At 35.3% G+C, this 13,919-nt stretch overlaps 2 protein-coding genes across 2 annotated transcripts in view; one reads left to right on the forward strand and one right to left on the reverse strand.

Moving 5' to 3' along the window:
- Window positions 1-13,919, forward strand: part of LOC145324592 (synaptogenesis protein syg-2-like) — a 164,152-nt gene that overhangs the window by 31,734 nt on the left and 118,499 nt on the right. The window lies entirely within an intron of this gene.
- Window positions 817-3,419, reverse strand: LOC145324361 (uncharacterized). Its single transcript, XM_080166966.1, has 4 exons — window positions 2,909-3,419; window positions 2,103-2,171; window positions 1,602-1,739; window positions 817-1,121 (listed from the first exon to the last, which is right to left on the reverse strand). Exons 1-3 carry the CDS (start codon window positions 3,035-3,037, stop codon window positions 1,635-1,637), a joined length of 303 nt encoding a protein of 100 aa, XP_080023092.1. The 5' UTR covers window positions 3,038-3,419; the 3' UTR covers window positions 817-1,121; window positions 1,602-1,634.

Here is a 13,919-nt window from a genome sequence, read left to right on the forward strand (position 1 = left end):
TCTTGATAAAACAACTTCTTCTCCCCAAAACTGCCAATTAAAACATCGGGAACGGCAAAAACGTAGAAAATTCCGCCTTTGGCGGTGAATACCGGCAAAACGGTTCGCCGGAGGCGGATGATGCATATATAACAAAAGATGCGCCTTACAAAGTTCTAAAATAATGCAGAAAAGGTTTATGGTCCTAAAACGACTCCTTCTCCCCAAAAAGGGGCAAAAACTACCATTTTTTTAAATCATGCACAGGGTGTCCCAAAAGTGTGAAAATTTGTAAAATATACATATACTTGGTTCGTCCTTTTCCCCTAAACCGATTCTATGAATGACTTGTAGAGTAGCTTTACTGGGAAAAAGCCAACCCATACCTTAAATTATGCATTTATTCTAGCGAAAGTCAAAGATTATAAAAATATTATCAAAATTAGACAAACTTAAAACAATTTAATATAACTTTTAAGTAAAAAAGCTTGTATAAAGACCTATCTATTAAAATGGGGAAATAAGATCTATAAAACGAAGACCCTAAAAGATAATATTAGAGAACATGACCCTTTTAATAGAATGGTCATAGTACAGCTAAAAAATTATTAGCAAATATTGTCAATATAAATTAAGATTAGTAAAACAACACAAGAATCATAAAATTAGAGGTTTCGTGATAAAAAACTAAATTTAAAAGAATGAAAATCTGTAAAAATTAAAGAAGATATTGAAAAAACATTATTAGAAAAAAACTAATTCGAAACCAATAGTTTAATGTATTCTTGATGTAAAATAAAATAAAATGTGATCTTATTTATGGAATGAATATTGAGATTTAGTTGAATTATACCCACACTATTAAATGCAAAATCTTAAAAATCAGGTCGCCAATTTTTAATTAAACATGAAATCAACACAAAAATAAAAGTCATTCTTTTTGTCTCTCCTTTTTGCATAGGTCTCAGGCCTATAAAAGTGAACCTGGAAGAGAGAAAAAGTCAGTCGTTTCACGGAATTTATATATCACACAAACTCTATTTGAAATTTCTAAAATTTAAGGGAAGACTCCCTTCTCTTTCTTTGGAATTTTCTTGAGAGTCTTGGCGGCTCAAACTTAGGATTTTACATTTGGAACACACCTAAAAAGTAAAAAGTTTTGTTAGATAAATTCATAATACTTTGTTAAATAAATTATAGAATATCATTTTGGTGTTGGTCAATTGAGATAAATTTAAGAATAGGGCCTCCTTAGGGCCTAAAAGCTTAGGTATCCGGACGGATAGTTATCTCCAAATTTTCTTCTGAAGAGAACTCCTATAGCGCGGTACTAGGTACCAGCAAGTCGCAAGTCACTACGGGGCTAAATAGGAATAACACAGGGAAGGTACAGTGGTGGCTCGGCTACCAACGGTTGATGATAGCACGCTATCTGACGGCCGATACTAACAACTGTATCCTCCCCCAGCTTCTGAAGTATAGGAAAGTTGGAGATCGTTATCTATTCGGACAATTTAACATTTTCGGATTAGAACTTTGAATAAGTTCACGTCTTAAAGGTAGTTTTGCTTTGTTAATACTCTGGAAGATTGGTTCTTAGCTAGACCTAGTGATTTTCTTACCTGACAAAGGTACCTAACAAAGAATCTCACGCCTCACGGGGCTGTAGGCAGCGGAACGGAATGTTGTAGCTGTGTTCGCATGGCTCTAGTAATCACAACAGATCCTTCCAGTCCAAAAGTGTTGGCAGAGTTAGCTACCTAGGAATAAAAGGATTCTTAGAATAAAATAACAGTATAAAGTTATCAATAATATTTTAATGCCATTTTCGGAATAGGGCTTATAGGCAAAGATTATCCCTTAAATATATTTGGGTTTAGGATCGGTGTAGAATAATATCACCATTCTAAGGTTAAATATATTTGACAAAACAGGGATTAATGTGTCGCTGATCTGGAAAGGAGACATTGGTGAGAGATTGTGGTTCTGTGATAAAGGATTGCATTTGTCCCTGGAACCCGGAGGCGACCCATAAGTTGGTTCCGTTACCGGATAAACCCAGGTAAGATTTAACTTTTCCTTTAGGGGGGGAGAGGGCTATAAAGCCACTAAATAAGTCTTACCGCTAGATATCCATAGTCAGAGTTAACATCGTTTTCTTCTAGCCTCGAATATAGCCTCGAATATATGTCCTGAAAATGGAAGATAATATTATTGATAATATAGACGAGGATGTATTAAATCCTCCACCATACAACCCTGAATATCAACCTAACTTAGATAATACTGAACAGCAGTATTTACACTTAGAAAATATAAATGATCAAATTGAGGAAATACCTCGAATTCAAACTGAGCCTGAGGTTCACACTATTCCAGCCATGTTTGTTTTAAATAACAGACGCAGAAATAGAATCTTGCATAGGCCACAATTACATTTCAACCCCCAAAATGAGATAGAGCATAATATACAAACAATAAAGCAAGAACAAACAGGCGCAAAGCCTAAAAATAAAAAAGAAAATAAACCATCATCAGATCCACCAGAATATGAATCTGAATCTAGCGATTATTCAGAAAAACATAAAAATAAAAAACACAAAGATAAAAAATACAGACACTATGATCCTCTCAATCCTCATGGCTTTGAGGATAGGCGACATCACAAACATCATGAACACCGTCACAAACAAAAAGACAAACAAAGCGATAGCGACAAAGAGGACAGAAGGAAAGACGATAAAAACTTCTCAATGCCAAAGAGAAAGAATAAACACAGAGACAGTAATAGTCCAACATCAAGTTCAAGTTCAAGTTCCAGTTCATCTGATACGGAATCAGATTGGGACAGACGAACATCCTCTAACAATAGAGATAATAGAAATAGAGAGGAAATGAACGAAATGAACTTATTAGAAAATAAACTAACCTCTGAACAGATGGATAAGTTGAGGCTCCTTCTCCAAGACTCACCCAGCCATACAGATCTAAATATTAAAAAAATCATGAAACTTATCCCAAACAATCTAGTATGGGGTATCGCAGAACATGAGCGCATTTTTCGCCAAATAAAATATCTTGGCAAAATACCCAATCTATACGGGGAACAAACAAATCCTTTTACTTTCTTCAACACTTTTAAATATCTAGAAACATATATAAAACCATTCACCCATAGTTCCTACAACAACATAATAATCCACTATTTTAACCCAGAATCAAGGAACAAACTGGACATGCTAGAAATAGATCCTAATGTGCTAAGTGCACAGGATTTTGTAAAAGCCATCCTAACTACCATAGGTGCCGAAATACTTGGGCCACAGGATTACGAAAGGCGTTTCCACACCTATAGGATAACGGCAGAGGACGAGGACAGACCTAACAAAGCTGTCATAAATCTAGCTGCAATGTTGCAAAAAACGGGAAATTCCCACGAAAATCAAATGGCTAAACTCAGAGAAAAAGTGTGTTTTTATCTGGTACCGCAATATTTGCAATCTGCATTTTTGGCAACGACAAATATACCACATTGCACAAAAGAGACAATACTAAACTGGTTTAGCAATAATCGCAGCTATTATCATGCAGCTGTGGACAGAAAAAGAAGGATGGAAAAACAGAAAAACGGGAATGTTAATCAATTAGGAAAAAATCGCCTAAATTCCCTAACAGCCAAAAAAGAGACACCAAAAGATAATGGCAAAAACAAAGGACAACAAAATGATAAAAATGCCAAAGATGTATCTACAAAACCTAAACCTGTTTGCGAACATTGCAAAAAAGGACATTATAGCAAACATTGTCTTAAACACCCAGACCCTGCTATTAGGAAAGCTAATGGGGAATGGTGGGACAAAAAGAAAAAAGAGAAGGAATTGGCCAATCGTATCGTTTGCCTACTATGTAATTCTGACACCCATGGTAGTGCCGATTGTCACTATTACCCCAATGTGACACCGGCCCAAGAACAATGCCCTAGATGCCTACATTATGGGATAACGAGACGCCATCATCCACTGGCAGCGTGTACTTTACCACTGCCAGCGGAAAAAAACGGCTAAGGCCGCCGAGTACTTCTCAAGAAATCAATAAAATACATAATACGGACTCTTGGGAAATACCCGGCGCCCCTGACAAAGGGAAAAACTCACCTGCTATAAACAAACATCAAATATCCATTCCAGTGGCAGTTACACTCACTCTAAAAACAGAAATAAATAATGAAAATCAAGAAATTAAATTACTGGAATGTTCAACCAATAAAGACAAACAAAATAACCCTGTAAATATCCCACTTAATTATGATATTCAAGATGAATCTGTAAATAATAAATCAGCAGCCCCTGGCAGCTTAAATGAAGGTAACAGCTGTGATATTGTAAATAGTAATAGTATAAATAAGGACCAAATATTAGATATCAATTTGACAGAAACCATACCTGTCAAAGAAATTGTAAAAAAGGGTATATCCGAAAAACTACAAGAGCTTAAAGAATCAGAAAATGAACCAATTAATGACAGCAATAGTAGCAACTTACCCATTTCGAGCGAAAATAAAGCCAATAGCACCATACTTGAACAAACAACGCTATATCCTAAAATAGAAATAAAAAATGTTAGTAGTAATTCTGATGATACCCAATCTATTGAAGAAAATGACTTAAAAATTCTTTCCGAAGAAAACCCTTCAATGGAAGATACCCCTGAATATGATATAGATGAAAACGATCTATTAACAGATATTACAGGACTAACTAGGGCTGAAATCATGGCCGAAATCGAAAAAATAGAATTAGACAGTGACAAAGACCCTATATCAGACTTAAGTGACTTAGACAGTAGCGATTTTAGCTCAGATGAGGATGAAAAAAATCCTCCATCAATCTCCGAATCCGGATTAGAAAAAATATTTGAAAATTTCGAGTATCGGGGAGATAAATCTGTAGAAGAACACCTATTGAATATCAATCAAACCATAGCCAACATAGATATGGCAAATAAAATAAAAACAGACGAACAGACTGAAGTTGAAACTATCGCTAGCGGCTGTTTTTACCTGGACGAATTTGATAATGCAGCGTCTGCTAGGCAAGAACATAAAGCCGGAAACATTGAGCAGTCATTTTTAGAACCTGATGATGAGTCTGAAAGCAGAATAAAACATAAGAAACATTATTTTAAAAATGAATTATCATTGGAGAATCGTGTAAAAATCGCAAAAACGATATCGTTTTTGAGTTATTTACACGAATACCCCAACCAAAATAAAATTATGACACTTATTATGATTGTGATCACAGCCATGTTGTTGGGAAATTATCTTGCTCCATATGGACTATTGACGATAATTTTCCTATATGTCAATATACCCAATGGGAGATATTTCCTGCAACTGCTGGCTGAGAGGACAACCGATATAATAGATATAGACAAATTAGAAACAAATCTCGAAATTAAAACAATTCAAAGCCACCTAGGCGTGCTGGACAAGATCCAAATTCCCGTGGCAATTAATGGCAGCAAAATAATTTTTGAACTTGATACTGGGGCCGCAGTAAACTGCGTGTCAGAAAATATCTTACTAAAAGTGCTACCTAATTACCACGAGATGGAGCTTTGTTCAGCCTACCGTTTGTCTTCAGTAGAAGGCAAAGCGATAAGCGTCATTGATGCCCGACGCCTAGGGGTCGAGTTTGAAGGGGTAGGAAAAGTGTTCTTGGACTTCCATGTACTTAAAGAAAAGAATATTTGCCTATTAGGACGCCCATTTTTGATTACTTGCAATATAGGCATGCAAGTAAAGGGGCAAAAGGTCTATATAGAAATAAATCCTAACAGAAGGAAGGTAAAAAACCCTTTTGCTGTCAATATCAAAAAATTAGAACTAGCAAAGGGAGAAGAAAAACTAATAGAACTGGAAGTCAAAGATAAAGACCCAAAACAAGAACACTTTATCCCACACCTCTCAAACATGTATACTCAAATTAAAATAAAGTATAAAATGTACTCAATAACTAGGACAGGGGAAAATAAACTCGCGGTGTACTGTGAAAATGTAGGAGAAAATCCTCTTATCATCAAACCAGGCGGGTTTCTGATCTCTCTCCTGCCTTGCCAACCTGAAACAGACAAAAAATTAGAATTAAAAGGTTTTAAAGCACCTAAAATGGGTTCAATTAAATCAATCGCTGTCTTGAGAGGAAACAATGGAATTAAAGAGCAGCTTAATAAAATAAAAAAAGGTTCCAATATTCTGTCAAAGACGCACGATTACCTAATTAAACCCATCCTAAATATAATAAAATATGTTAAGAATAAAGTAAAAAATATTGTAAATAAATTACTGGATAAAATACCATTTAAAATAGTGCTAAAAAACGTATAAAGCCCCGCTCTAAAGTTGATGTTTTTAAGAAAGATAAAACATATGTTAACATAAATAAGATTATTAAAATAAATAGAGTAAATACAATACAACCAGAAAATGAATTAAGTCTCGAAGAAATAGCAGATATTTTTGGGGATAATAAAGAGGGAATTGAGTTGACTGCGCCACTACCCCCACCACCATTAACCTTAGAACAAATATTAGGAAAATTAAGCTACATAGAGGACCAAAATGTAAAACAAAGAGTAGCTAATCTTTTATTAAAATTTGAAAGTGGGGCGTCCCACAACTTCGATATTGGGGAAAGCATTGAAGAAATGGATTTCCCTTGCCCTGAAAATTATGATAAGAATACTAAAATCTATAATCTCTCCCTAACAGATACGCTCCATCTTAGATATTTCATAGACTTATGCTTAAAAATGGACATTATAGAATGCTCCCCACCCAGTCAGCAGTTTGGGTCACCTGTTTTCCTTACGAGCCGTAAGGATAAACAGGCGCCACCACGCATAATCATTGACTCTAGGGGGGTAAATGCTAGTATTCCTTACAGCGTATCATCGATCACAATGGATCCGATGAATACGCTAAAAAATCTGCTACCTAAAGTAAGATATGGGACTTTTGTAGATATTAAAAATGCATTTTATAATCTTAAACTATCTCAAAAAGTTCTTGATTCGGGAGTTTCCTGCATTGTAACCAGTTTTGGGTGTTTCCGGTTTAAGAGGGCCATTACCGGTTATGCAGGAACACCCAGCCTTTTGTTGCATTATATATTGTCCAATATTCATTTAAATGACTTAAAAATTAATGACATAATAGAATTGTTGCTAGTTTGGTTCGATGACCTCTCAATCTTCTCATGGTATGAAGAAGACATCGAGGACCACCTCGCCAAGCTAGAAACTTTTCTATCCCGCCTTAATAGGCTAAATCTAAAATTAAATTTGGACAAATGTACTTTCTGTACAGACTTAAACAAAGATAAAGTAGTTGTACTTGGCTACGAAATTGGCCAGGGACGGATTACCATCCCTGACAAAAAAGTCAAATATATAATGCAACTAAAGGCTCCAAAAACATTAAAAGAACTTCAATCATTTATAGGAAATCTTCAATATTATAGATCACTTTTACCCCTACCTATCCATGGACATATGAATGCTTTGTTCCCCCAAGTAAGGAATTTTAACTGGAATGAAGAAGCCGATTTTCACTTCAATAAAATCAAAGAAATACTTGCATCTGATAATCTCAGCAATGAATCAGCAAGAAATATAGACTTTCAGATGTTATATACTGACGCCAGCAAGCATGCCATAGGTTCCAGCTTGCTAGGATTTGAAATTAAAGACCTTTTTCAATCCGAGCTGCCTAACTTTATGGACATGCCTGCTGAACTAAAAGCATATTTTAATGGCCATGAAGAGATAGGGGTACTTTTTAAAGAATCAGATTATCTAAACTTATTTTATCAAATATCAATCTTCTTAAAACTAGATTTTTCAAATTCATATGAAAATTGGTATAAAATTTTTTCAAATAATTTTACAATGTATTCACAATTAAGCTATCTCTTGGAAGTCACATCTGACGATGTTGTAAGGACTAAAAAAGAAATGAATAAAATATTTGTAGAAAAAATAAATCTACTTAGAGCAGGGGCTCTATCATTAAATAATCCATACGTTCAGACATTCCTATTCTATGCTTTTTCAATGTTTTCGAAACATAAACTTCGAATAATTTACCTGTCAAGCAAGGACGGATCCATCCTCGAGAACTTGCTCTACCAGCGGTTCACCGAATCCTCCAACTCTGAAATTATAATTTTTGTTAATAATGACAATTTTTATTATTTGGGAGTAAAAGAAAATTTTGAAATAAAACAGAGAAAATATAAAAAGACAGTTCAGAATCTAGACGTCAGTGACAGAGAAGTTTATACGTTCCTCGAAAAAAGCATGAAAAATAATTTAAATGATATTAATGTGAGAGGAAAAATATTAGGGTTTTTCTCAAAAACCGTGGCCCCCAAAGTTATGGAGACCACAGGTATAGTGTACCTAGAGATCCTGGCCATATACGAGGGCCTCACCTTCTTTGAGGTGGAGATCAAAGGTACAAGGACATTAATACTGACAGACAATGTGGCATGTTATAAGATCCTTAGAAACAAGAAAATTGAGAATCGTAAGAGTAAGCTTGATTACTTGAGTCAAAAAATTCTCTATTGGTTTGGAAAAATGGTTTCCTTTCTATCTATTCGGACAGACGAACAGCTGGCCGATTTTATTAGCCGCTTAATGCCCCATGCTACTGAAAGACTTGACTTTCAGGTGGAGGAAATAAAGCCTGTATATCAAGGGGAAAATTTTGCTATTTTTGATGCAGCACCCATTATTAGGGACAAAGAAAACTTTATAAACAAGGACACGGATGTACAAATTTTAGCAGTAACTAGAGGCAAAGCTGACGAAGTTCTTAAGAAATATGAGGAATTAACAACCCGCAATAAAAGGGCAAAAAAGGATAAAACCAAAAAGCCCAGTAAAAAGGAATTGCAAGAATCAAAAGCTTTAGCAGAAAAATTACTAGAACAAGTTTTGCCTCCTGTCCCTGCTAAAAATCCGTCCGAAGAAAATATTAATGTGCAACATGAAAGTACTAGTATACCTATCCCTGTCCCCGAGACATCAGACAATAAGACACATGTTGAAAAGAGCTCAAATCAAATTGATGACCAAAATGTTAATTTTGATTCAGGGATTAAGGATACAGACTCAGATAAAAATCAACAACTTTTTAATGACCCAATTCCTATAACAATTGAGGATAATAATCCAATAGATATTGTGCCCATAGATGAACAATTTATTATAAATGATCCTATTCCAATTCTGCCTGACGAAGAGCAAAATATAATAGAAAATCCAATAAGTAATCTTGCAGATAATGAATCAATAAATTTTAATAATATAGATCCCCTGACTCCTGACCCTATTGAACAAAATGTTAACACGAGTTCAAAAATAAATTTAAATGTTGAAAACACTGAGGATTTAGGGATAAGCATTGATACAAAAAAATCATTTTCTGAAGTCCTATTAAATACACAAGAACACAGTACAATAGGACATAGTTCAAATCAGGCTATGGCAGACAAAATGGCACATTTTGAACAACAACTCAATAAAAAACCTGACAGGGAAGAAAGGGAAAAAATGAGAAAAGAAATAGTAAATGAATTTCTAAATCAACCCCATGATAATGAACAAAATCTGTCAAATAAAACTGAAAGTCACACCGAATATGAAGAAAGCATAATATTATTACCAAATGCAAATGCTACTTTTGAAAGGCTGCGAATTTTTGAAAAGTCTACCTTTATACAATTACAAATAAAAGAAAATTTGTCAGATGACGTCAATCCAACGACATTAAAGTATAAGCAAAATTTATTAATTCTACCCTACCCTCTTTATGGCTATATTGCTGGAAGTATGCACCGTGATATGGTACATGCAGGGGTGAAAAGGGTTCGTGATAATATAACATCTACATTTTATGTACAATATAAATCAAAATTGCGGAAAATAATTGAAGCCCATATAGGCTTATGTTGTACATGCATAAAATCCAAAAATAATCACTTAAGATTAAAGAGATTAACCTCAATTAATAGAAATAATAAATTTAGAAATACTGTGGTGGCAATGGACATATTAGAATTTAGTAAGAAATCAAAAATAGATGGAATAAAAGGAATACTTGTCTTTATGGATGTTGCCACCCAGTATATTACACTGCATTACCTACCAGACCTAAACTACGAAGACATTGAGAATGGCATAAGCCAGTACATTCTATTGCATGGACATGTCAAAAACTTTTGGGCCGACAACGGCAAGAACATCAAAAATTCAAAAAGTCATTTATTTTTAAGAAAAATAGGCTCAAGATTTTTGGATAGTGCTGCTTATAAAAGTGCTTCGCGCGGAAATATCGAAAACAGGATTAAAGTAATCCAAAATTTAGTGCGAATTGCAAGGGCACATGCCGCAGAAGTAAAAATTAAAACAGCATTAAGCACAGTAATACATATAGTAAATACAATAAAATTAATAGGAACAAAGCTAAGTCCCTATAACCTCCATTACCTTAGTTTGTATGGTTTTGAAGGTGGGATAGTGCAAAATGATAATTTATTTAGACCTAATTTCTCATTCGACCCCAAATCTTTATCCAAGAGATTTGAGGATTATCAGTTTCCTTTTAAGCAATTACATGATGAAACACAAGAATTTATTTTCAACAGACAAGAAAAATTGTTGAAAAAACTTAACAAGAATAGACATGACCATAACCATAAAGTGGGGCAGTTTTGCGTGCTGCGCCGTGACCATCTAAAAAAGAAATACTATGCCAAAAATAAACCAGTTTTTGATTTAATAGTATGGGTAATACTTCATATAGGAACACCCCTAATTACGATAAAAAATATCTGGAGCACTTCTACAAAGAAAGTGAACCCCACGCAAATAAAAATACTGCGTGAGGATTTAATAGGCGATTATCAATTACCCAGAAAGGTTGCTAAACACTTTAAGGTGTTGACCTTGCGGGATATCCGAAAATTTAACAAAATAAATAAAGCAAATAGAATACTGAGAAGTATATCAGACGACAAATCTAGTTCTAGAGTAGATTCACTGTCAAGTATTTAATCTTAGCTAAATTAAAGAAAGACAAATATCCTAGTTATATAGTAGCTATTCTCCTTTAATATTTAAAAACCCACCTTTCGTCATTGCGGCCAAATTCGGAAAGCTCAAGCTCATCGGACTCCAAGGGAAAATCTTGTCCATCAGTTCCTTGTTTTGTAACAGCATCTTGGACCTCGCTGTAAACATCCAGCTCCAGCCACGAGCCAGACAGGCAGATGTCCTGGAGCGAGGTGGGAAGGCTTCGGGTTCCGATGGGGTACAAACAAGGCAGAGATCTTGGAGTAGGGTCTCGCAGCGACGACGGGATTAGATCCATCTTTTGTTTAGCCACGTTATAACGTCGCTGGTAACCATGCATTTCAGTTCGCAACCTCAAACACTCTACTCTAAGGCGTTGGGTTTTGGTATTCAAGATTCTATAGCGAATTTTTAACCCCTCCTCTTCGGTTTTAGATCTCTTCAACAGCTGGCGAACATTCCTCAAGTCACACCAAAGGCTGAGGGAGTTACAAATACAGGTCACCTGAAAATAAAAAATACAATTAATAAAATAAGTGATTAAAAAACACATTTGATAAAATAAATGTAACATGTGTCATTCAAAAACAATAGACATAATAAAAAGCAAACAAGTAGTGTCCCCTGATCGTATGCGTATATATTGGGAGCTAGTAAGACTGATTCAACAGTTGGATTCATTATACAAAGCAATCATACAGGCCAAAATCTGTCTATGCAGAGCTTGTAAGAAATTAAAAAAGAGCGAAGCTACTCAGGAATCAGTAGCACGCCTTTATAGTTACATGAGGTCAAACTATCGACGTTTGGCACGCCCTTATTTGAGAAGCATCATTCTAAATTTAGCCGCACAAATTAGGTTAAATGTAGGGCAACAAAACTCTTTAGAGTAGTTAACCAATCATTCATAAGCTACACAAATTATTTTCAGTAAAACATCAGAAAATAAAGACAATACTTAAACTCTAAGTGAAAAACAATGATAGTTGTGAATTCACCAGAACTTTTTAGATGCTTTCCTAAGAAAAAACTCATGGAACTAGTGGATGCTGATATGAAACAAGAGGATGTGATTGTACTTTGCTATGATTATATTTTCTACTTCAACGCTATGTTCAGGGACTTGAAGTGGGTCCAAAGCGCCACCTGTGATGAGATATTTCATGACCAGCTGAGCGATCAAATTCGAAAGAACGGCGAATGGAAAGCTTTCTTGAAAAATTTGATCGCTTGGTTCCGCGAGTCCCCACGGAGTGAAAGGCTGACCAAAGTTTTCCTTGACCATGTGGCCAGCATCGACCATTCTATCAACAAATATCACTTAGCCATCAGGGAATGGGACTCTGCAGTATGGGAGGGGAGAGATAAACCTAGCCGGTTTCAGAGAGAACAACACGAGCTCCCCCATCACGAAGGAAGCCGACTTCAAAGCCTCGGCCGCCGACAACCTCGAGAACATGAAGATCACCGTGCTCACCGCAACCAAGACAGACGAGATAGACGTTACCAACAACTGCAAGAACGCCGTGCTAACCATTACCAGCACGATACTCGTAACCTACTTGGAGAGTATCCTAGAGAACAACAACAAAGGCCAAGTGGACTACCAGCATGGGGTTTCAGAGCCTGGCCTACTAGGGGAGACCTTCGCCTACAACTTGATAGAGGAGCAGGACGTCGCCGCTGTGCCTCGGTTCAACCAATGCCACGCTATGACTCCGCCCCTAGAAACCACGATGGTTAAGAAAATTAATACCCATCCACTTAGATATTAGTCTAGAATAGCAACATATTTAATCCTTATTCATGATACCTATATTTAACCATATTATCCTTATTTAATCTTATTTAGCCATATTAATATTATAATCTTTATATGTTAATCTCTGTATAATCAAAATATATTATAATCAATAAGCACAAAATGAGTTAATGTATCGCTTAAAAATAATTATGAATGATTGGTAAACTCTATTTAAAAAAGATAGGGATAAGTAGATTAAAAAATTAATTGAAATGTTGATTCTATATTTAGGAAAACGAGAAAAAATCTAAAAAGTTTCTAAGCGACAATAGTAGGTTTTGCCTCAAAATAAATAAAATCGTAGCAGTAGAATGTGCGGCTGATGCCTAGAAAAGCTTCGCTCCCAGAAAAATAGAATTGATATTAAAACGAAAACGCAAAATCGTAGAGTAGCTTACTTCCAAAAAATTTAGTTGATAGATGTATCTTAAATATGCATTAATACCTAAGTAAAACGTTAAAGGACCAATCCAAAAACAGTTTTCTATAAAAAAAGTAATAATTTAAAAAAGGTTCTATTTACTACAAAAAATCTATATCAACGAACGTAAAAAGCTAATTTAAGTAGAGCTTCGCTCCGAAACTATTTTTATTTATTAATATTTCCCTTTTGTAAGAACAAATAAAATGTTGAAAAAAGTTGACACATGTCAAATTTGAGCATAAACAGACCTAGGATGATTTTCAATTTAATTTAAATAATGCAAATTAGAATAAGTATGGCGCCAGCTTGCTTATTTTGAAGTCCAACTTGCGAATCTTTTGAAACACACTCACACAGCCTAGTCTGCTGGTGTGTGTGCGTCACACCACTCAGTTAGGGATACACACACCCTAGTGCCATATAGGCATACGCACACACAAGCCAATTAGCAGTAAAGTACATCTCAGAAGGTCACTGAGGGACACACACACACACACACACACACCACCTGTGCTGCGCAAGCATACACACACACGCAAATACACTTAGCCTAGATAAAACATCAAACAT

Source organism: Acartia tonsa, chromosome 7 (genome assembly GCF_053477335.1).
Source record: "Acartia tonsa isolate MP-2025a chromosome 7, ASM5347733v1, whole genome shotgun sequence".
In the NCBI taxonomy this organism is placed as follows: Eukaryota; Metazoa; Arthropoda; class Copepoda; order Calanoida; family Acartiidae; genus Acartia; species Acartia tonsa.

What these genes read in the sequence shown, in the direction of transcription:
- LOC145324361 (XM_080166966.1), bottom strand. Translation starts at nt 3,037, where the DNA reads ATGCGCTCATGTTCTGCGATACCCCATACTAGATTGTTTGGGATAAGT. An exon ending in ACTTATCCATCTGTTCAGAG is followed by an intron (nt 2,172 to 2,908) that starts GTTAGTTTATTT and finishes TTCCATTTTCAG; the next exon opens with GACATATATTCGAGGCTATA. An exon ending in CTGACTATGGATATCTAGCG is followed by an intron (nt 1,740 to 2,102) that starts GTAAGACTTATT and finishes TTTTATTCCTAG; the next exon opens with GTAGCTAACTCTGCCAACAC.